The following is a 23,017-nucleotide window of genomic DNA, read 5'->3' on the forward strand; positions in this document are numbered from 1 at the left end:
ACATCTTTAAGCCATTTTGAGTCTTGATTTTTGCTTGAATAAGGATTCATTAAGGAATATCAACACTACCACCACCACCAACACTTTCATCTTCATCTTCTTCTTCTTCCTCTCCCTTAGTGCCATCATTTTCTTTTTCTCCTTCGTTACCCTCCATATGAGATTCTTCCTCTTCACTTTTCTGCAACTAAGTACCCTTATTCCCCTCAAAGTTTTGAACTTTGACTCCACCACCATCTCCAACACCCAAATCAGCACCATCGGAAGGAACAAAAGAACCGACAACAACAACATGATTGAAAGCCTTTGAGGTGACCTTTCTCTTCCCACCACCACACTTCATTGTAATAACAATGCAATAAAAATTGAAAAGGAACAACCTTGCAACTGTGACCTTTTACATCTCTCGCTTTGTTTTTGTAAATACAAAATTAAATGAAACATATATATTTAATGTATAAAAAATATGTAACTATTAAATACATAGACTTTCATTTTATGTTATTAGTAAGGTATTAAATGAAAACAATATTTGACGATTAAATACATAAACCGAATGACAAAAGAGTTGTTGTAACGCACTGCTTCCAAATTTAAATATAAGTACAAAAAAATGTTTCATGCTAACTAAAAAAGTTGATTAAGATTTTTTGCTCTCATCTCAATTAAAAAATAAGTTGTTTTCCTAAACCCCCATGGATTGGAATTTGATACCAAGAAAAAAAAAATATTGGAATTAAAACCCCTATTAAATAAAGGATATATTTGAGATAGACTCAATAAATGAAGTATAATTAGTTAAAATTTGTTTAGATTTAAATCCAAAACCAAAGCATCTTTTTTTGCTTATATAAAAAAAGTCATATGTCCTTTTAATAATTTTCTTATTGTTTCATATATAATGTATTAAAAATATTAAAAGTATATAAGTATTAAATACAAAGACTTTCGTTTTGTTTTAAATAAAATATTAAATGAAAAAAATATATTTAGCACTTTCTTTTTGAAGGAATATATATTTATTTATTTTTTTGAACAAAATTATTTAACATATAAAAAATATTTTAATATTAAATATATAGACTAAATGTCAAAAGAGCTGTTGTAACGAAATAAGCAGTGTCAAATTCTTATTAGAGTTATTCAACTCAAAATAAATAAAATGAATAAAACCATTCAATTTTTCTATTTAACAATTAAAAAAACATTGAAAATAAGTTATAAGAAAATATAGAATAATTGTATATTAGTTTTTAAGGATAAAAATGTTTTTGGTCTTTGTCAAATTTCTAAATTCAATTTTAGTCTTTAATTTTTATTTACCCTTATGTGTCCTTCTAATTTATAAAAACCCCACTTTAGTTATCAAAATTCATTTTTTTTTATTTGTTTATAATAATCAAAAGTGAATAATTTCAAAATTAAAAAGATCAAAATAGGATTGAAAGCAAAGTTAGAATATTTTAGTGGACCAAAAGTGTATGGTAAAAAGTATTAAATGTATTACATTAAATGCTTTTAATTATTTAACCATAAAACATTAAATCATTTTTATTTTTTTAATACACAAATGTTTCTTTTTCTTCTAATTGTTATATCCTTTAAATTAGCATGAAAAATATAATTTTACCATTTATCACATTTTATTTTTATATTTTAAATATAAAGAAATAATTTTCATAGAGTTGACATAGTGGTATAAGATGTGGCTGCATTCATATGTGAGGAATAATCTATTTAGTAAGATAACTCGTGTTTGATGTATTTCGTGTATAAAATTCGTCTGCAGATACGCACTGTAAACGGAATTAATCTTTAATCTAACCGATTAAGGGACATTTGTGATTTCTGACTCAAGACAAAAAAAAATGAAAAAATAAATAAGGAATTAAGAATATATTAATTTTACTATTTTCTAATTGTTTACTATTATAATAATAATAAAAAAAATAAAAATAATAATAATAATAAAGTAAGATCAAATAAGGAATCTCAAGAAACATAGTAAACATTCAAAATTGGTCATGGAACTAAAATACAAATATATAAAAGTGAGAAACCAAATGTCTGAATTAAAAAATAAAGGAACTAAAATCATGAATTTTTTAAAAATAGAGAAAAATACCTCAATTAAAAAAAATAAGAAAACTAAAATCACATATTTAAGAAAATAAAGGAACAAAAATTATAATTTCACCAAATAATAAACAGACAAATATAGATTTTGTTTAAATAGTTTTCCTTGTTATAAAGATAGGGATATATCTAAATAATGAATATTTTTTATGCCTTACAGTTATTTGAATTGAAATATAAATATAAAATTTTTGTATGGAAATATTTTAATGAGTTGGAACATTATTGGTAAGTACGTACAATGATATATTAGAAAACAAAATCGTTAAATAAATATCTCCTTGTTAAATAAAAGAAATATTAATTAATTTTTCTAACATCATTTCATCTAAATACAATAATTTAATATTCACGCAAAAAAAAAATCACCAAGTTCGAATTACAATTTATACAAATAAGAATCCCCCAACAAAATACAATAATTTAATGAGATTGAAAAGTGAAGAAAATATTAATAAAAGAGAGAATAATTTAATGACTTTGTAATTAAGACTATTTACATCGATACAAGAATATAGTAGGAGTTATATCAACTATCAATCATATATTTTTATGAAAGAAGATTTTGCTTTTTAGGCAAATGCCTAAGAGTTATAAAAAATAAAATCTTGAATAATTATTGCAAATAACAAACCTAATTTAGATTCAATAAAACTTAATTTATACACAAATTTGACCTTGACAAATACTTAATAAAATCAAAACATGACTTAAGTTGCTTAACAACAAACACTAACAACATTCATACTTCATGAGATATAGAAGTACTTAACAAAATGAGAACGTATAATAATGAATAATGTTGAGACTATCAATCGTTGGACGCTCTTTCTTCACTATTACTGTCCTAATGGACTTAGTGTGATGAAAATTTGTGTCTCTAGTTCCTCAATAATAAATGCTTTTTCAATGTTGGTTGATTTGGTTTTTGCATAAAAGTTGGTTTAGGGAGTAAATTGGCATTCAATGTTTTTAACGCTTTATTCTTACCTATTATTGTTTCAGCTCGAATTATTTTTCAGTATTTGTTTTTACCAAAATTCTTATATTATTGTATTTTGTCACATATATGTTTCAATTTGTTCTTTCTATTTATTGTGTATTTTTTTTGTTATCATGTTATTGGGTATTTGAATTTGAAATTTTAACATTTATGTTGACCTATTATTATCATCATTCCAATTATTTTATTCATTAATTTTATACTTAAAAAATTCTTAGATGTATTGTAATGATGTAATCTATCACATTTGTTATATCTTTTGATTTATTATTTTCATTTATTGTGTATTTGACTTTTAATTTTAACATTTATTTTATTTTTCTTCTAGTTTGAATTATATGTTTCATTATCTTTTTCTAAAATTCTTATATTATTTTAATATGTCCCCTAATATGTGTTATTTACGTCAGTTTCTTGCAATTCTAATTAAATTAATTGATTTTTCATGTGGTGTCATTATTGTGATGTTTGGGGATTTTTCAATTAACTTTATATCACATTTTTTCATTATTTTATAGTAATATAATTTACAGGACTCATTTGTTATATAAAGGGTTAATACTTAATTTGATTTCTTAGTTTATTTTAAGTATTTAATTAAGTGCCTTAGTTTTTTTTAGTATACAATTGGGTCATTTTATTTTCTAATTTTACCCAATTGGGTTATTTTTGTCAAATTTTTATGTATAGTCCAATTCAATAAGACGTATTTTCATAACTTTAATTATTTTTTTAAACTTGTTTTGACTTATCTTATTAGGTTACTCTTTTAATTTTATCACTAAAGTTTTACCGACACCTAGGGGTGGAAATAGGCCAGGTCAGGCTTTAAAAAGCCTGAGCCTAGCCTACGATTAATTTTTGAAGCCTGAGTCTGACCTATAGCCTATCAAAGACTTTTATTTTGGCTTGGCCTGACCTTTTTAAAAGCCTAGCCTGGCCTGGTAGCCTATTTAAAAACCTATTTAAAAATATTCTTCACATTAAATCTTTAATATTCCTAATTGTTTTTACCAAAAAAAAAAAATAACACACCTTCTATAATAGGCTAAACAAGGCCTTAATATATAATTTGCCTTAATTTTTAATCTAACGTTAATTTAGTTGGTAGTCCTAAAAATATATTAATAATATAAACAAAAATCACCAAATGATATAAAATAATCTAAAACAAAAGAAAACCTCATACTTGAGGTAGTATCATCCAAGTCTATCAAACCAACATATTAATTATTACAACCAAAAAATAAAGTCTACATCTCCATTCTATTTGAACAGTACTGATACATAAAATATCTACCAATAAAATTAATAGTAACGTAATTTCATCATTAGCTCCTCCATATTCACCATAAGATAGGATATGATTTTTGTATATGAACGTAATAGGATATGATATGATATGATTTTTGTATAGGAACGTAATAAGATATGATAGGATATGATTTTTGTATAGGAACGTAATATGATATGATTTTTATTTGCTCTAGGATACAGGAACGTAATAAAAGAAAAAGGAAACCTATTAGAAATAGAAAAAGTAACTGTTGACAGAAATAAGAAAACTAATAAAAATAATGAGAAATATAAAGGAACACATGACTCACACCTTGCAATTAAAATTTTACTTAATTATAGGAATGAAATCTGCTAATTTTTTTAAAAAATAATATTAATTATACCCAAAAAAATAATATATATATATATATATATATATATATATATATAGGCCGGTCTATCAGACTTATAAGACTTTTTAATAAGCCTAAGTCTGACCTATTTAATTTAATAGGCTTTTAAAAAAGTCTGAGTCTAACATTTTACTTAAATAGGCCAGATCATGCCAGACTTTATGTAGGCCAAGTCGTAGGCCCATGTAGACCGACCTAGCCTATTCTCACCCCTACATACACCTCTTCATGAACATCTATGACAATTATGAGTCTAGATTTGACGTTTCTTATGCTTTACAAAGGACATTCAACCTCCAAAGAATATCCCACCCAGGTGGTGTTGGTAGTAGCAAGATATTGATTGTTAAGAAAAAATATCTAATTGTAGTGACTATAACCGATGATAAATAAAGTTTTAGGCAGTGACTTTAATTGGTAAGAAATAATGTTTTTTGGTAGCAACAATAGTTTTTAAGACATGTAAAATATAAAATATGACAATAACTATAATAACTTCTACAAATGACTTATGGCAGCAACATATATGTGAAAATGACAATAATAATTATCGTTGTTAAAACATATGTAATGCCAGTGACATTACTTGCAAAAACTTTTAACAAAGAATTTTTAGGCAGTAACCTCAAACAATAATTTTTCGTTGTCAAAAGTTGTTTTTGTAACGGATGCAATGCGAGTAAACTTTTTTCTTGTATAATAGCATTTATTTTTCTTATTGGTATCATTAAAATCCACCAATTTCCATTTTGGGTTATTTCTAATTGAATCTAGAATAACTTAAAGGCTAAAATTTGCATTTAGAATAACCTAAAGGCTAAAATTTGCATTTAGATTCAATCTTTGATAACTTTTTTTGGCAAGTTTTAGTAAGAGATAACCTCCAATTTACGGGAGCTCACACGTGAAAATAATGAAAAGGAAAACAAAGTAATGATTGAAAATTGGGGTGAAAAGTCTAATCCGTGTGAAATATGTTTATTTTAAAACAGTATTTGTCAAACATGGCCAAATTATAATGATAAAAGTAGAATCAATTTTGTAAAATATTCAAAAGTACCGTGTAGTGTGGTCAAAACCACATTTAGTAATATTTTACATACATAAAACAATGACAGTAATCCTTTCACTGAAGCAAGGGAAGTAAAGCATTTGGCGTGTGTTTGTTGGAGAATATTTGGCGTTGAAAAGGTCGGAACAACTAAAAACAAATTAATAGGTTTGAAGCTTTTTCAACTAATTTATTGAATGAATATTTATAAACGTGGAACAACCAATAGAATTATAAAATAAGACAAATCAATATCTTGTGTGGTACATATGAAGCATGTGTTTAGGTTAAACGTGGTCTAATTAGTTTTTTTTAAAAAGAGTGAGTCAATGAAAATATCTGATAACAAATTTGTCTTGTCAGATATTGTGATGACATGTAGCCAGAAATTAAATTTATGAAAGAATTTTATGTTTTGATGTGCAAAAAATTATTGCACTCGTGTATGGATAATTGATTTATTTGTTTTGAATGTGACTAATGCATCAAACAGAAAGCAATATCTATAGGTTGTGAAATAATAACTATTAAGATTGGTGAGATATTTCATTCTATTTTCCTTTATAGAATGGTTAGATTTATATTTAAACAATATATCTCGAAGCTAGGTCTTTTATAATGCATTCCAACTTCCGAGCAATATCAAAATATGCTACTTATTTGAAGGATTAACTATATATCTATGTAAACACAATAACTATTTATTAAGGTACATTCTGCACAAAAAATATAATGTAAATTTAAATTTTATTTTTATGGAAAAAATTGACATATCTATTTTACTTTTAGTTACATTACATGCAACATAATATCATTTAACAAATTGAGATACTTTGATTAGAAAAGTTTTAATATATCCATATATATCTTTCAATTTATTCTTAGCTTCTGGAATTTGTATTGCAAGCTTGTCTGTATCATTCCCATTGATAGTCATAGCTTTAGATTCATAATCATTTTCCTCATTCCTTTCAATATTTTGTTTTGAACCATTTGCAGACTTGTTAGCATTACTGGCCGGTGTGGCTTTTCCAAGATTGCTGCCTTCAGCACCACCACAAAACAACGCAGTTTGAGGGAAGTCGGGAATATCAGGAAGGCTATGATCATTAAGAGGAGGAGAAGAGTGTGTATGCTTGCACTTTTTGTGTTGAGTATCATGCACCATATGCTTGCGTTTCCGCTTACGATGTTTTCTTGACATCAAGCTTTAAAACCACAAAAAAAAAAAAAGAATGTGAGACAATTTTCTCAATCTAGACATATAAATCCAACTAGTTTCAAAAAAGAGGAATCCTAACAACACTCTTTCCACACTTTTTTTCTAACACTCTGTATGTGATTGGTTAAAAGAAATTGTCTTAGTATTCCTTCGTAACAGTCTTTTGTATCTCTTTCTTATGAGCAACCTATTCACAATCACAACAAAATATATCACAAATACAAAATATAATCATAATATATTCATTTTCACATCCTTAAACTCATAATTTAATAGAGTCCAAAGAAAAATGTAAAAATTTGATGGAGAGAAAGGAAATACCTCTCCTCAAAAGCTTCAACAATATCAGGAATATACTCTAGATTTTCTGGAGGCTCCCAAGTGTTGGTTGTCTCAGGCCACCCATTCCTTTGGTGATAAACAAATGAACTAGTCAGCAATATATATAAAAAAATTGCACACTAGACCCTTTTCCCTTTGAGTAATCATATCCATACATTCCCGCTATCTATCAACCCATTTATACTCCATTTTCTTTCAATCTCTCCTTATTTTTCATAACATCATTTGTCACATCCTTATCTTTCATCACAACCCAGCCAAGAAATTAAATAAGAACAAAAGACAAATGAGCAAAAAGGGTTACTCACCATTTGATTAAGTATTGAACTTGACCCTGTCATTTACAACATTTTAAATCAACATTGTCGTAAAGGAGAACCCAAAAAACAAAAAACAAGTCAGGCCAAAAAAGAAGATTGTCAGCAACAACAAAATACTATTCCACTATCAGAGATGGATTACGTAAACCACATGACATCAATCCAGAAAATCTATACCCCATAAGAGCAAAAAAAAACTAGAAAAAAATCTCCACTACAAATAAAACTAGACCAAAAACATTACTAATAAAAATCCCCATTACAAATAAATTAATTAAAAAAAACCATACAGACACAACACAAAATAAGGAAAAAAAAACATAACCCTCAATCACCAAAGAAGAATATATAAGAAGAAAAAACAATAACAAAGCATGAGAGGTTGGCTACATGAAAAGGTACCCTCATTAGACCCAAAAAAAACTAGAAAAAAATCCCATTATAGATAAAACTAGACCAAAAAAACTCAGAAAAAACCCATTCAAATAAAAAAAAAAACAACACAACACAAAACAAAATAAGGAAAAACATAATCCTTAACCACCAAAGAATGAGAAGAAGAACACAACAAAGCCTATGAAATCGGCTACATGAATAGGTACCCCCATTAGACCAAAATAATAACTAGAAGAAAAAAATCCCCATTACAGATAAAGGTAGGTAAAAAAAAACTAAAAAAAAAACTCATTATAAGGAGAAAAAGAAGCAAACCCAGAATGACCAAAGAAGAGAAAAATAGAGAACTTTTTACCTTGCGCACCCTCTTACGACGTATAGCTTCAACTTCAAAGAAATTTTCACCAAGAACAACAACACCTTGTTGTCCTCTTTGAGCCCCAGCAGCAGTACCACTACAAGCAACATTTTCTTCATCTTCTTTCTCTCCCTCAGGGCCATCATCTTCTTCTTCACCTTCATTACTCTTCACATGGGATTTTTCCTCTTCTTCACTTTTCCGCAATCGAGTACCCTTGATCCCCTCAAAATTTTGAACTTTGACACCCCCACCATCTCCACCACCCAAATCAACACCACCACCAACAACAACAACGTTCAGAGCCTCAAAGTTAGCCTTTTTCATCCCACCACCACCCTTCATTGCAACAACACAACAAAAATTGAAAAGGAACAACCTTATATTTATTAATTTTCTTGTTGTTTTGTAATTAATAATGCATTAAATAAAAATACATATATTTAATGTATTAAAAAATCAAAAACATGTAATTATTAAATACATTGACTTTCATTTGTGTTATAAATAAGATATTAAATGAAAAAATTGTATTTAAAGCAGTAAAAAAAATATCATTAAATAGATACACTAAAGGACTGAATGACAAAATTTGATTGTCCTTTATTGTTCCTCTAATTTATAAAAACTGAAGTTTTGATTCTCAAAGTGCATTTGTTGACATTTTATACTTATTAAATGATAATCATAGGCATAAAATATGTTTGGGGTTGATGAGAAATTTGAAAAGTATTAATTGTGTTTTTATAAATTATTTCATATTAATTTGATCTTTCACTACTACAAAAAACAGTTTTAACATCGGCTTATTAATATCGGTTTTGTCCAAAACCGATGTTAAGTTAAACGCGGTGGCATATTTGTAAATAAAGTATCCTTCTTAACATCGGTTTTTCCAAAAAATCGATGTTAATGCATAAACATTAATATCGGTTTTTTAAAAACCGATGTTAACTAATGATGTTAACATCGGTTTTTGGAAAACCGATGTTAACGTATGAAATGTTAACATCGGTTTTCCAAAAAACCGATGTTAATATAAACTTTTTTGTAATTATTTATATATTTAAAAAAATCATATATTGTGTTATTAATTATATTTTAATTAAAAAATAAAAAAATTAATAAATTCAAAAGGTAAGCATTTAAAAATTAAACTAAATTTTTAAAATGAATTTTGTAATTTTAATTTTATTATTTCATGATTATCATTTAAATATAACACACATTTATATAAATTATTTGATATTAGTTAATTTGAAAATGTAAAAAAACTGTTTTTAATAATAGAATTTAACTTTTATAGAATTTTTATAGAATGTTGGTAAAAATAATTATATCATAAAAAAATTAAAATCTTTTATTAATATATTTTTATTTAATTATTATAAAAATAAAAAATTAGTTTTTTTCTACGAAGTCAGCGTCAGCGTCATTAATATTTTGAGAAATCACCTATTACGGTTTTATTTTTCTGCAAAAATAAAGTCAAATACTGTTTATTAAGATATGTAGTAATAATTATATAATACATATTTATTCACTGACGCACAAGACTATAAAATTACCATTTTTTTTGGAATTTAATTAGATTAGAAATTGACTCCCTCCAAAAATAAAAGGGCTTAAATACAAAATACATGGGTTCAAAATTATAATCAAGGTAAAGGATTCTTGTCAAGCTAAAGGATAAAAATACCTCAATAATTTAAAGAGTAAATTACTCTTTGAAAAAGTACATAGATTTTTACTTTCATACATTTACTCTTTAAATCAACAAGTACTTAATGTTGGAGATAAATTTGTAATTTCAAATCGTTATAATATTATTTAGATTTAGAAGATATTATTTTAGTTTTATGATTTGTTTAGATTTTAAAGATATTATTTAATTTTTAAATTAGATATTTTTTTTTTCATTTAAAATTTAGAATGTTAGGTCATGTGGAGGGAAGGTAAGGTTTGTAAGTTTATCCAATTTATTTTAAAAACTTATTGTGAAAAGATTGTGTCTAGGTTCAAATCATGTAGATATATAGGATGAAAGATTAAATCACGTTGAATAAAATAAATAATGTTTAGGTGTTGATTTTTTTTTTATTATTATTATGTCTTCTTTCTCATGTTGTGCTCAATAAAATAGATGTGTGTTTTTCTCCATCGCTTACACTAAATACAATCTTTGACAAAAAAAAAATATACTCCCCCAGCAAAAAAAAGCTCTCACTAGTCATTTTTGCTACTTGAAGAACTACTAGAAAACATTAATATTACTAGGAAAGACGAAAAATCATCTAAAAAAATAATCCCAAACATATACACACATCAAATAAATTCCATACTTTAGAGTTATTATTTGTTATAGTTGAATATAATAATATACACAAATGTAAACTCCTCTCTACATTATAAAAGTGCTATATAAAAAATAGTAATTTGTAAATAGTTAAATTAAATGTTAATTATATTTTGCAATTTTTTATAGTATGTATACATTTACCAATAATAAATGTGATTTCCTTATTTGGTATATATTTTTACTTGGACTTCTCTATCTTTTTACTTTTTTTATCATGTAATTTCTATGCAAACCACTCACTACTCTCATTTACGATTGTCGTAAACAAATTTTAAATTGATTCCTTAACCACGATATTTTCCTAAAGAAACCAAAATGCAGACAAACATCCATTTTAACTAACAAACTAACACTAAAATACACATCAATAAATAACAAACAATTCTTATAATATATCAAATTTAACGTTTTATTTTAAAAAAATGAAAAAGTTTACTAGTGTTTTATGGAGCACCATGAGAAGAAGCAAGGTAGCGAGTGGCTCTCTACTCTTCACTCGATGCTTCAAAATTATAATCAAAACCAACACTCATCAATGTCAGCGCCAACAACGATGTACCACACAACATGCACAAGCATCGAGTTGAGTAGAGTAAATATTCTCAGACTTGCTATGCTTAAAAGATAAGCTTGACACAACAAATAGAGATGAAAATAAAATTACTCTCAGTGAATGTGTACGTATTCACCACAAATTGCTAATTGTATATTACTCTCCATCCCACTCCCCTACCCGTCTTGCTACATATATGTTTATAATTATTAATAATGTAGTTATATATAATTTTATTATTATATATTATATTTAATTATTAATTACATAATTATGTAATTATTTCATATTTTTTTATAATTATTAAAATATAAATGAATTATTTCAATAGTTAAATAAATAATTATAGTTATAATACTAATTACAATAAAATTAAAAATTATATATTTAACCAAAAATATAATTTAACTCTTAAATATGTTTGTATTATTTATTTTTTATTAAATTAAATATATTGATTAAATTAAAATGTCATTAATAACTTAATCTATAATTTATTTAAAGTATATGAAAAAATAATTTCTTTTAAAAAATGGGAAATGTGTTTCCCGCAAGTTTCTTTGAATCCAATAAAAAAAAGTCAAAACGTGGTCGTTTTTCAGTGTGTGAGCTTTATTTTTCAGAGTGTGAGTGGTAAAATGCGTTTTTGTGAACTCAAAATTCCCAAAAGCAAAGAACACAGCGCCAACTCAAAATTCCCAAAAGCAAAGAACACAGCACCACGAAGAACACAGCGCCACAAAGTGGTAAAGTGTTGGTTTTGTGAACACAGCGCCATTTTACTTAATTTATTTTTTTTCTTCTATAAAATAGATCCAACTTATATTTAACTTTAGTTTTTCTTTCTTTTATCTTTAGGATCGAACAGGATATAAAAACTCTTTTGCTGGTTTTGGAGGCTTTGGCACCTTTAGACCTCTCTGGATGGATTGCTAGTGTAGGTGAGTTTCCATTCTGCTACTTGAGGATTATGTAGGTTCATCATTGATATTTATATGTGGTGAATGATGATTTTTCTATAGACTCTGTGAGAAAAATGCCTCAAGTTAGGGTTTGCGTTTTTATGCTGATTTTATTGACTCTGTGAGGAAGAAAATAATATATTAAAAAAATGGTACTATGAGATTTATATCTTTTATATTTTATTTTGATCTAAAAGTTTATCTTGTATTTTATTTTTTTTCTCTGATTCTCTTATGTAAATCAAACACACCTAAATGGACCATTTATATTTATTTATTTATTTATTCACATTTTGATATGGCATAACGCATGTACATGGAATTAATTTATAGCATTTACTAAACCAAGCACTATCCATGGCGATGGTGGGTCTCATAAATCATAGCGCTTAAAAGGGGAGGCTGGCTATAAAAAATATCTGGTTATAAAAAATCATTCCCGGCTCTGCACTTTGACCTTGCTTCTGCACTTTGTTAGGTGGCCTTGACTTTGACCTTGCTTCTGCACTTTGTTATTATTGCTATTTGGCCTGCCACTGCTTACCTGCTTTTGTTAGGGGCCTGCTGGCCAGTAAAATGCATGACACAACTAAGGCTATTGTCACCAATCTCATTTCCTTGATAGAAAAATATGGCTTTGTTCTTAATGGGGCTAGAGCTTACTACACTAACAGGAGGTACTCCACTCCACTCGTCTTGTGCCTGTTATGCTATGCCATTTGCCAAAACATTCATTTTTATGTCAGAATAATAATACCTCTAACTAATATACTACTCCCTCAACACTTATATATAAGAAAAAAGTATTTTTTCATGTTCAACTTAAATAAATAAATCTAATTAATTCTAATTTTATCTTTAATAATTCTTTTTATTTGTGATAATAAATTTCAATTAAAGATATTTTTAAAAATAACCTTATTTTTTATTAGAGATTAAAAAAATTAAATGATGTCAACTAACTTTCTCAATTAGTATGAAATTAATTATTTTTCTTATAATATGAGTTTAGAGGGAGTAGTGTACTAGTAACATGTAACTTTTGTCCTATAATAAATAAGTATTGCCTGACTTTGGTGTTTTTGTGTGCTTATGATTTAGTTGCATGCCCTTTCATACAACGTTATTAATGCCATTTATTGAATTAGACTTTACGAATATCAATTTTTTATTTATTTTATAATTTACTAATTTTTTTATTTTAAAACAACTTAATAAATTGCTTGATTTCACTCTCGTCATCATACCTTTGATATCATGCCACATTCTCATTCATATCAGCACTCTGTTCCTTGTGAAATAAAACTATAAAAGGAAGTTATTATAAATAATTATTGTTCTTATAAACTGAAATGGTGACTATAAGCTTTACTATGATTTTATAGCCAGCCTCCCCTTTTAAGCGCATTATCATCCTATGTCATCTTTACATCACATACATATCACTAGTGGAGCTCCCATCTACACTACAGAGCAAATAGTCACTCCGTGAGAAAAATGCCTCAAGTTAGACATATAGTAGCATCATATGATTCACATCCCTTCTCTTCTCTATGTAACTTGTAATGGACTCAACATTTTCGTGAAACTTCCGTATATTGAATTACTAAGTGAGTAAAGATAAATTTACACTCAAAATAATATTTACCAAACATGTACTAAATATCAAGCTACAAAAACTTATATATTTGAATTACTAAGCTTCTTATTATTAAATTTTTTATCCTACATAAAATACAATTATTTAATGCTAATAAAAATTTACTGTTCTGAGGCTTATATTTTTTTTAAGATTACATTTTTCTTGTCATTTGGTTTTTCAATTTAGGTACCTATTATGTTTTATTTCATGACAATTTCCATAGTTGTCATGATGCAGGGAATATGAGCCTGTACTTTTTCTAAATCATCAATCACTTATTTAGTCTGCTTGAAATGATTGCATGAAGCATGGAGGGACCTAGTTAGGTAATCTCACCCCAGCACTTCGCACTATGGTAGGGATCTTATTGAGCATGAATGGATATTCTAATGTGTCATGTGAACAATGTATATATCTATTTTTCATCATTAATTAAGTGAGATATAATCTAAATTTATATAAAAAAATTAAAAGTAAATGCAAAACATTCATGTGAGAAAATAGATGAAAAGGTCAAGTCTTGTATAAAGCATATTCATTTTATACAAAAGCACAAGACGACAAAAGTACAATGCAAAACAGCGGGGTCACCCTAAGGGCTGAATCTCAACACTTTGCAACTGTACATGATGACAATCCCTGTGTAGCTTCAATCCCTTACTTTGGCTTCATTGATGAAATATGGGAGCTTAACTATGTCAAATTTACTGTTTGTGTTTTCAAATGTAAGTGGGTTGACAGCAACACCGGTGTGCGGACTGATGATGTAGGATTTACGTTGGTAGACCTAAAGAAACTAGCTTACCAGAATGACCCTTTCATCATGGCAGAACAAACTAAGCAAGTATTTTATGTGCAAGACCCTTATGATGAAAGGGGGTTTGTGGTTCTACACGGGAAAACAATTGGTGTTAATGTAGAAGATGATGATTCATACATGGACACTTATGTTAATCCTTTGTCTACACAAATGACTTCTAACAGCATCGGAGAAGAAGAAGCTGACGACGTTCATGCTAATTGTAATGATCATGATGAAGGAGAATTAATTAACATTATCTAACATAATTTTCTAATATAGTATTTCATTTCGGTACATTCATTTACATAACTCATACAGTGTTTTTTGATAATATTAACTAACTCAATTTTTTCTCTTTAAAGGACCATGGCTACTCCACCTGCCTCGCCTCCTCCTCCTGCAGGCGCATCAGCGTCTCCATCTACGTTGAAGCGGACACGCAAGGCGACACGACTACGATCATTGGCCACTAGACCACCTGGGGCAGAAAGACCTGTGGTCAACGTCGATCCTGCTACCGGCAAGGCCGACGGTTCCCACAAGAACAAATTAAGAACATATTTGGGGATTGTCGCTCATGATAAGGTCAACGTGACATATGACACCTGGAAGGAAGTCCCTACTGCTCAGAAGGATTTGATATGGGAGGATATTTAGGTATCTGAGTTTTCTTCGTTGATTTTCTTTAATAGTCTAAATTTGTTATTTACTTACAATAAAACCTAATTTATTGTTTGTCAGGCGGAATTTGAAATCCCTGAATCTTCTGACAGTAGGACAAAGAAGAAAATTCGTCAAATTGTCGGCGAGCGCTGGAGGCAGTTTAAATCTGACATGACTAGGAAATGAGCACTTGCAGCCGACAAGGATGGTGCGGACGACATTGTCTGTGAAAAATATGGCATTAGCAAGGAGAAATGGACCCAGTTTTGTCAGACCCACAGAGACGCCTCATGAGAGGTATGTACTTTGTCATTTTAGTTGTTTTCCACAACAAAATCACTTCTTATAATTTATTGTAATAATCATTTTCATTAATGTTAAACTTTTGTAAGATGTGCGAAAAAAGGCACATGCCTCCCAGAAGCAAAACACTGCCCCCCACGTATTGTCTCGTGGGGGTTATGAATATTTAGAAGAAAAGATCATGGCTGAGAACACAGAAAAGAATGGAAGAAGCTGCCCAGTCTGGAAGCACTGAGGGCATCATTGACTTTCCATCTCCCATCAGATGCCACGTGAAATGGAAGATGGCTTGCACGAAGAAAACTGGACAGATGACGTCTGAGGCAGCAAAGGAAATAGCTGACAGGATTGTAAGTCATTTTTTATTAATAATTGTAATTATCTTTGTGTATTCTGTGAATTCCTTGGACAAATATGTGTTCGGTACATGATTCTTTGGACGAGCAAGCGTCACAGGGATCGTTCGTCCCCCATGGACGTCAAGATATCCTAACTGCTGCCATTGGGCGACCAGAGCACCCTGGCCGTGTTCGTGCTGTTGGAGCCGGTGTCACCATAAAGCAATACTTTGGACCGGCTTCACGAACGTCCCGCAGTTCTTCCTCCATGTCTCCTGAAGACCTAGAACAACTGACCCAACAAATCAGAGACCAACTGGAGGAGTCAATCACAGAAAAAGTGACTTGAAACATGATGGCATCCTTCAACCAGATGTAGTCCCAGTTTCAGTCTAAGATGCAATCACAGGGACTTGCACTACTTCCAGAGTCAGAGGTTGGTCCCTCAAGTCCTCGTGTCAGCACAAAGGAGAGTTGTGTTGCTTCCTCAGGGAACGATCCAGGGACGGGTCACTCAGACAAATGCGGGCTATACATTGAAGAAAATCCTTCCCGCCTGGTTGCCCTAGGAAGACTTTATGAGGGATCCACAACAGTTCACAACATCCCTTTGTTACATGGCCAAGTCAAGGTTGGTGTTGAGGAGGTTAAAGATGCAGAGACTCTCGTTCCTGTACCCACTGACGAGGTTACCTTAGTGGGGCAGACACTTAACACCTTCCTTGCTTGGCCAACATATCTTGTGAAGCGTTTATCAAAACAGGTATTTTACTCTGATTATATGTTTATTTTTTTCAATTAATTTGTTCACTGTAATCAAAACTTGCTAATTAACTATGTTTTATCAACAGGCAGCAGCTGTGCCTCTAGCAAAACCTCCAGAAAGCCCGGATAAAGAGGTCGATGACCCCCTGTACCTGATGACATTGAGCATCCCACAACTGTTTTTGAAGCCTCTCCAGGTTATGTGGGATATTATCATATTCGGGGTGTTTAATCAAAACTTTCCATTGTATATAAAGCACGAAGATCTCTCTGAAATTGCACACGGTGGTCAATGTCTCAGCATATCTGTTATACAGTTGTGGATTCTGTAAGCCATTTTAGATTACTATTAATTACCAAAGTAATTGTTTTAAATTTATACATAATTAACTTTTACTTAACAACACAGCCATCTGACTGAGACAAGTGTGCGAGCGGGGAATTTTGATGTGTATGGATTCCTCGAGCCACAGTCCATTCAGAGATCTGGGCAATCACAATTTGAATCCGAAAGTTATATCAAGAGTTGGATACAGAGTTCAAAACGAGATGTTTACCTTGGAGTATACCTGAATGGGTAAGTCAAACACAATAATTGAATTTAAATAATTTATACTATTACAATAACTCATATTCGTCTCTACTGCAGCGGACACTGGCAAATGGTCGTCATTTTGCCTACGAGATTTTGTTCTTTACATAACAGGCCAGACAACTACCTTAAGGGAATAATTAACAGGTCAGTATTGTTTTCAATACATTTTCATTGGCATAACTCAACAACATCAATATTTTAATGTTCCTCATATTCAACACTAGTGCTTTGAAAGGACTTGATGATGCTCCACAACCGAAATCCAAAGCTGCTGCTAGGTGGATTGTTGTTAAGGTACGTGATTTAAATAAAAGTTCTACTTATATATATTTTATGTGTGTGTACACTAATTGTAGTTAACGTTTAATTAATATCCAAATTTCATTATGTATTTAGTGTAATAGACAAAAAGGAATCACTGAATGTGGCTACTACGTGATGCACTGGATGTCCACGATAATCTTAGGATCTTTCAGGAATAATTGGGAGACGGTAATTTTTTATTTCAAACAAAGTTGGTTTTCTTATAATTGTTATTACATTATTAATTTATTTTTTTATTTGATCATGCAGTATTTTAATGAAGTTAGACCATTGGAAGCAGAGAGATTCAAGGCGCTACGCATCCAGTGGGCACAATATTATCTAAAAGTTAGAAATCAAATATAGGATGCTAGACAACTATGTAACTTTAGGTTACTTAATTAGTTTACATACTTTGCATTACATTTTTTATAATTGTTGTTTCATCTTAACATTGAATAACCTTTGTTGATAGCTAGTTTTTTGCTAAAACCTATTTGAAAACAGAATGCAAATGATATATGTTGTGTGCTGTGTGGTTTGATTTTAAATTTACAGGTTAAATTTTGGTTTTTTTTTTGTAAAAACAGAGACATTATTTAAAAAAAAATTCTTGAAAACAACATCGGTTTTTTTTTTTTTTTTTTTATAAAAAACCGATGTTAACGTTAGTCAAAATTGGTTTTTTGAAAAAACCGATGTTAATTGTCAACAGTAACACATTCGTTAACATCGATATTTTTTTATAAAAAACCGATGTTAACGTTAGTTAAAATTGGTTTTTTGAAAAACCGATGTTAATTGTCAACAGTAACACATTCGTTAACATCGATTTTTTTTTTTTATAAAAAACCGATGTTAATTGTCAATAGTAACACATTCGTTAACATCGATTTTTTTTATAAAAAACCGATGTTAACTGTCAATAGGAACACATTCGTTAACATTGATTTTTTACAGTAAACCGATGTTAACTGTCAATAATAACACATTCGTTAACATCAGTTTTTTGAAAAAATCGATGTTAATTATCAATAGTGGCACATTCGTTAACATCGGTTTTTTCAAACAATCGATGTTAACTGTCAACATTAACAAATTCGTTAAGATCGGTTTTTTTTTTATAGAAAACCGATGTTAACTAACCTTAACATCGATTTTTTAAAAAACTGATGTTAAATGTCAATAGTAACACATTTGTTAACATCGGTTTTTTACAAACAACCGATGTTAACTGTCAACATTAACAAATTCGTTAACATCGGTTTTTTTACACGTTAACATCGGTTTTCTGTAAAAAAACCGATGTTAACTGTCAATAGTAACACATTCGTTAGCATCAGTTTTTTTACAGTTAACATCGGTTTTTTTTACAGAAAACCGATGTTAACTGTCAACACTAACACATTCGTTAACATCGATTTTTTGTAAAAACCGATGTTAACTTTCAACATTAATATACATTTTTTGGGTGTAATTCATATTAGCAACATCGGTTATTTATATAACCGATGTTGGTAATTTTACGTTAACATCGGTTTTTAAAAACCGATGTTAACGATAATACTATCAACGTCGATACTTTCAACATCAGTTCAAAAATCGATGTTGAAAGTCATAAATAACCGATGTAGAAAGTATATTTTCTAATAGTGTTTGACAAAATAAAAATACTTTAGTTAGTCTTAAGTGATAATTTTGTTAAAGGTAATTTGACGTGTCTAACAAACTTATACATGTAATTTAATAATAAATGAATTAAATAATTTGTGGTGGTTAAAATCCTTTAAAATGAATTAAACAATTTATGGTGACTAAATAATCTCAAAAATTATAATTTTTTGTCATTTCATGTGTGATTTTCTTGCACTTCTGATTATATAATAGAGGGGAAGATGAAACAAAAGTGGGTTCCGGTGTATTTTGAGTGTAATTGAGAAGGTATTAAGAAAAAACAATTAAGTCTATTAACCATTTTAGGAAATCATCTAACAAGTTACCATCGAAGATCAACAAAAATATGTTTCACTTTTACAAGAATCAAATTAATACTTTTTAAATTTTATAGGAATTTCAAACATATTTTATCCTAATAATAATCATTTTTTTTATCGTCAAATGTTAACCGTTAATGTTTATTAATGAAGGGATTTGAACATGTGACTCATATTCCTTTTTTTTCTCCCTTTACCATTAGACCAACCTTATACCTTTATGATAATTATAATCGTGCTGAGGATCAAAATGCATTAATTATTTTTAAATTAATTAGAAAATACTAAAAAAATTTGAAAGACTAATATTAAATATAGAAAATATTAGAAGTATAAATATACATTTTACTTTTTACACGCATTCATCTTAGATATAATAATATATTTTTAACAGATTATTTTATTATCAATTAAAATTTATTAAGATTTCTAAGATCACATGAGAGATGTTTTTAGAGAGAGAGACTTATATGGAAAAGAAAAATTTAAAATTAAAACATATTCTCTTGTTTGAGGATAAAGTGTTTCTCTCCACACGTGATTTTGATCAAATTTATAATTTTATGGTAAATTTTTTCCTTGACAAAAGAGAAAGCTACCATCTGGATATGATCGAGAACTACCCTAAATAAATATTTAATTTATGGTGTCCACCTTCACTTCCAAAGTTACATCTTATTAGTTTACTCTTTTCTTCTGGCTTTCCTCAAATGATGAAGCAACATCAGCAAATTATCACATTAATATGAAAAAATAGAATCAAATTAAAATACACGTTTATCATATGTGATTAATTATACAGATCGATCTCTTGACTTCAAGAATGTGAGTAATTAAATAACATTAAATCCTTCCATCAATTTGTTATATATTCTTCATTATTTTCATTGTCATGAGATACAACTATTCATATTACAAAGAAAAAGGAAAAAAAAAATACTATGACAAACTATCCTCACACTTCTGCAATGCCATAAGAATGGCAAGATAGTAGTAATACATTTCATATATATATATATATATATATATATATATATATATATATATATATATATATATATATTCCCTTTTATTATTGCCACCTCGTGTCTATTGAAAACTGCCACATATTTGAATCATATATCCAGCTCCAAATCTGTCAAGGAGCTATCTTTACTCCGCTTTATGGCTACCGTGGATGACAAAGGACACTATAAAGAAACATCCGACAAATGTTTCAATGTTTCTTTAGCGTAACCTTAATTGGCTCATGATCCGAGCCAATTAAATGAGGAAAATTCAGCTTAGCTTTTGAGCCCCGCATCTTAAATGCAGCTCGATCATAAGCTAAAGCTGCATCCTCAGCGGTTTCGTAGGTTCCAAGCCACACTCTCACACCATTCCTCTTAGTGTCCCTAATCTCCGCCGCATACTTCCCCCACGGCCTCCTCCGCACGCCTCGGTAGCTCAACCCCTTCTTTGGAGGCGTGCGAGTGCCACGCGCGGCTGTAGTTTTACTATTTTGACCCTCATTTTCCATTTTCACAGCTACACTAACATTACTCACCTCATTTCCATTGGCGGGGAACCATCCGGTGGCAGCAGCATCACGCAAAGCACCGTAGATGACCATGTCATTGGTGTCGTTCTCCTTCAACGGCAGCTCCGCCCAATTCTCTGTCAAGAAAATGTTCCGGAAGCTAGAACTCCGGCAGAACGCTGCTATGGACGGCACCGATGCAGAAACGTCCTGAAACGGCGTCGTTACGGGTATCTCAAAGTGATCAAGAGCATTCACATTGGTGTTTAAAGCATGAGAGCTCATTGCTCCGTACAAGTTTGATGTTTCGTTGCTTTCGTAGGTTGTGTGGTTTGTGACTTGTGAATGTGGTGACTATGTTTGTGTTTGCTTTATATATATAAGAAAAAAGTTAGATGGAGAAAAGGACTAGTATAAAATTCGATTCAATTGTGGCATTGATTTATAGTGGTTCCATGAACGTTCCTAATTTCCCATGTGCAATAAGGTTTGTCTCACGTGGTAAAATATACACTTTTTAATTTGAAAACACAAAAAAAGTACGTTGATGATTGTCTCCACTTTCCATTTTTATTCCATTATCAAATTTCTATTAATATAGCATTGGTCAAGGTTGAAACTTGAAAGTGACGATAGGTAAGGTGACAAAATGAATAAAAAAAGAGAGTAAAACGGTCAAACATTGGTAAGGGCAGTAGGCAAAAAGTATCAATTAATAAATTGCACGTGTGCACTATTCTTCCAAATGAGGATTAGGAAATACTCCCTCCGGTGTAAATTATAAATAAAATAAAAGACATATTTCACGTTTATTAAAGAATTCTTTATTTCTGTTAAAATTGTGAGTCTCAATTAAAAATAAAAAAATTTAAATTATTTTTATTAGAACTTGATACCAAGTATATAAAAAGTTGTTGAACTTATTAAATAATAAAACATGTTTTAGAAATAATTTTATTAAATAAGTCATAAGTGATTGATATTTATTTATATTTGAGATAAAGAAAAGGAGATATTTATTGCTTATATTTAAGATAAGATAGGAGGGGTATACTTTTTTATACATATTTTGTTTTTAATTAAAATTTATTAAAAATTATAAAATAAAAAATAAATTCATTTAATAAAAAGTTAAATCTATACAAATTTATGATTTTTTTTAAAGTCAGTCAACAATTAAAAATAAATCTATTACTAACTTTTATCATTCTTAATTAATAACTGGTTTCCACATCTCACCTCCGTCTCTTTCATTAGATAATGATCGGTGATTATAGAAGTTTGGACACAGCTTGGGGAGAAAACAGATTAAGTTACCAGAGGCTTCTTTTGGTGTACGTTAAAAGACAAAAGTATAATATATATTGATAATAAAAAGAGCTTGGTGTTCATAGTTCATACATGAAAGTTATACAAGATTTACATTCTTTTGGTGTTCCTAGTTCATACATGAAAGCTATACTTTATGCATTTTAAGCTTGGTCTGCTTTTCAAAACAAGATCTGAACATAACTGATATATATCTCTAACATATTTTTAAGGTGAAGAATCCTTTAAAATTTAAGAGTTTATTTTATAGTTAGATCTTTCGATTAGGCCAAAAGATCTATCTAAATAATAGATTTAAATTCCTTTGCAAATTAACAAGTCGGTTTAAGCCTTGAAACACTGGCTGATCTTTGTTGTAACGTAGGGGGCCA

The 23,017-nt window shown here is 29.3% G+C and overlaps 2 protein-coding genes across 2 annotated transcripts; both read right to left on the reverse strand.

Moving 5' to 3' along the window:
* Window positions 1-6,656: 6,656 nt before the first annotated feature.
* Window positions 6,657-8,864, reverse strand: LOC114405174 (chromo domain-containing protein LHP1-like). Its single transcript, XM_028367817.1, has 4 exons — window positions 8,517-8,864; window positions 7,754-7,779; window positions 7,425-7,511; window positions 6,657-7,089 (listed from the first exon to the last, which is right to left on the reverse strand). Exons 1-4 carry the CDS (start codon window positions 8,862-8,864, stop codon window positions 6,693-6,695), a joined length of 858 nt encoding a protein of 285 aa, XP_028223618.1. The 3' UTR covers window positions 6,657-6,692.
* An 11,760-nt stretch (window positions 8,865-20,624) lies between these two features.
* LOC114406515 (ethylene-responsive transcription factor 13-like) lies at window positions 20,625-21,727 on the reverse strand. The gene has a single exon (XM_028369233.1). The coding sequence runs from the start codon at window positions 21,600-21,602 to the stop codon at window positions 21,015-21,017; it is 588 nt and encodes a 195-aa protein (XP_028225034.1). The 5' UTR covers window positions 21,603-21,727; the 3' UTR covers window positions 20,625-21,014.
* Window positions 21,728-23,017: the final 1,290 nt, after the last annotated feature.

The sequence above is a fragment of the Glycine soja genome, chromosome 3 (genome assembly GCF_004193775.1).
Source record: "Glycine soja cultivar W05 chromosome 3, ASM419377v2, whole genome shotgun sequence".
Classification (NCBI taxonomy): Eukaryota; Viridiplantae; Streptophyta; class Magnoliopsida; order Fabales; family Fabaceae; genus Glycine; species Glycine soja.

Excerpts from the sequence above, each read along its gene's own strand:
- LOC114405174 (XM_028367817.1), bottom strand. The coding sequence starts at position 8,864 with ATGAAGGGTGGTGGTGGGATGAAAAAGGCTAACTTTGAGGCTCTGAAC. Across the intron at positions 7,780-8,516 it reads GTCGTAAGAGGGTGCGCAAG|GGTCAAGTTCAATACTTAAT; the intron begins GTAAAAAGTTCT and ends TGTAAATGACAG. Across the intron at positions 7,090-7,424 it reads GTTGAAGCTTTTGAGGAGAG|CTTGATGTCAAGAAAACATC; the intron begins GTATTTCCTTTC and ends GTGGTTTTAAAG.
- LOC114406515 (XM_028369233.1), bottom strand. The coding sequence starts at position 21,602 with ATGAGCTCTCATGCTTTAAACACCAATGTGAATGCTCTTGATCACTTT.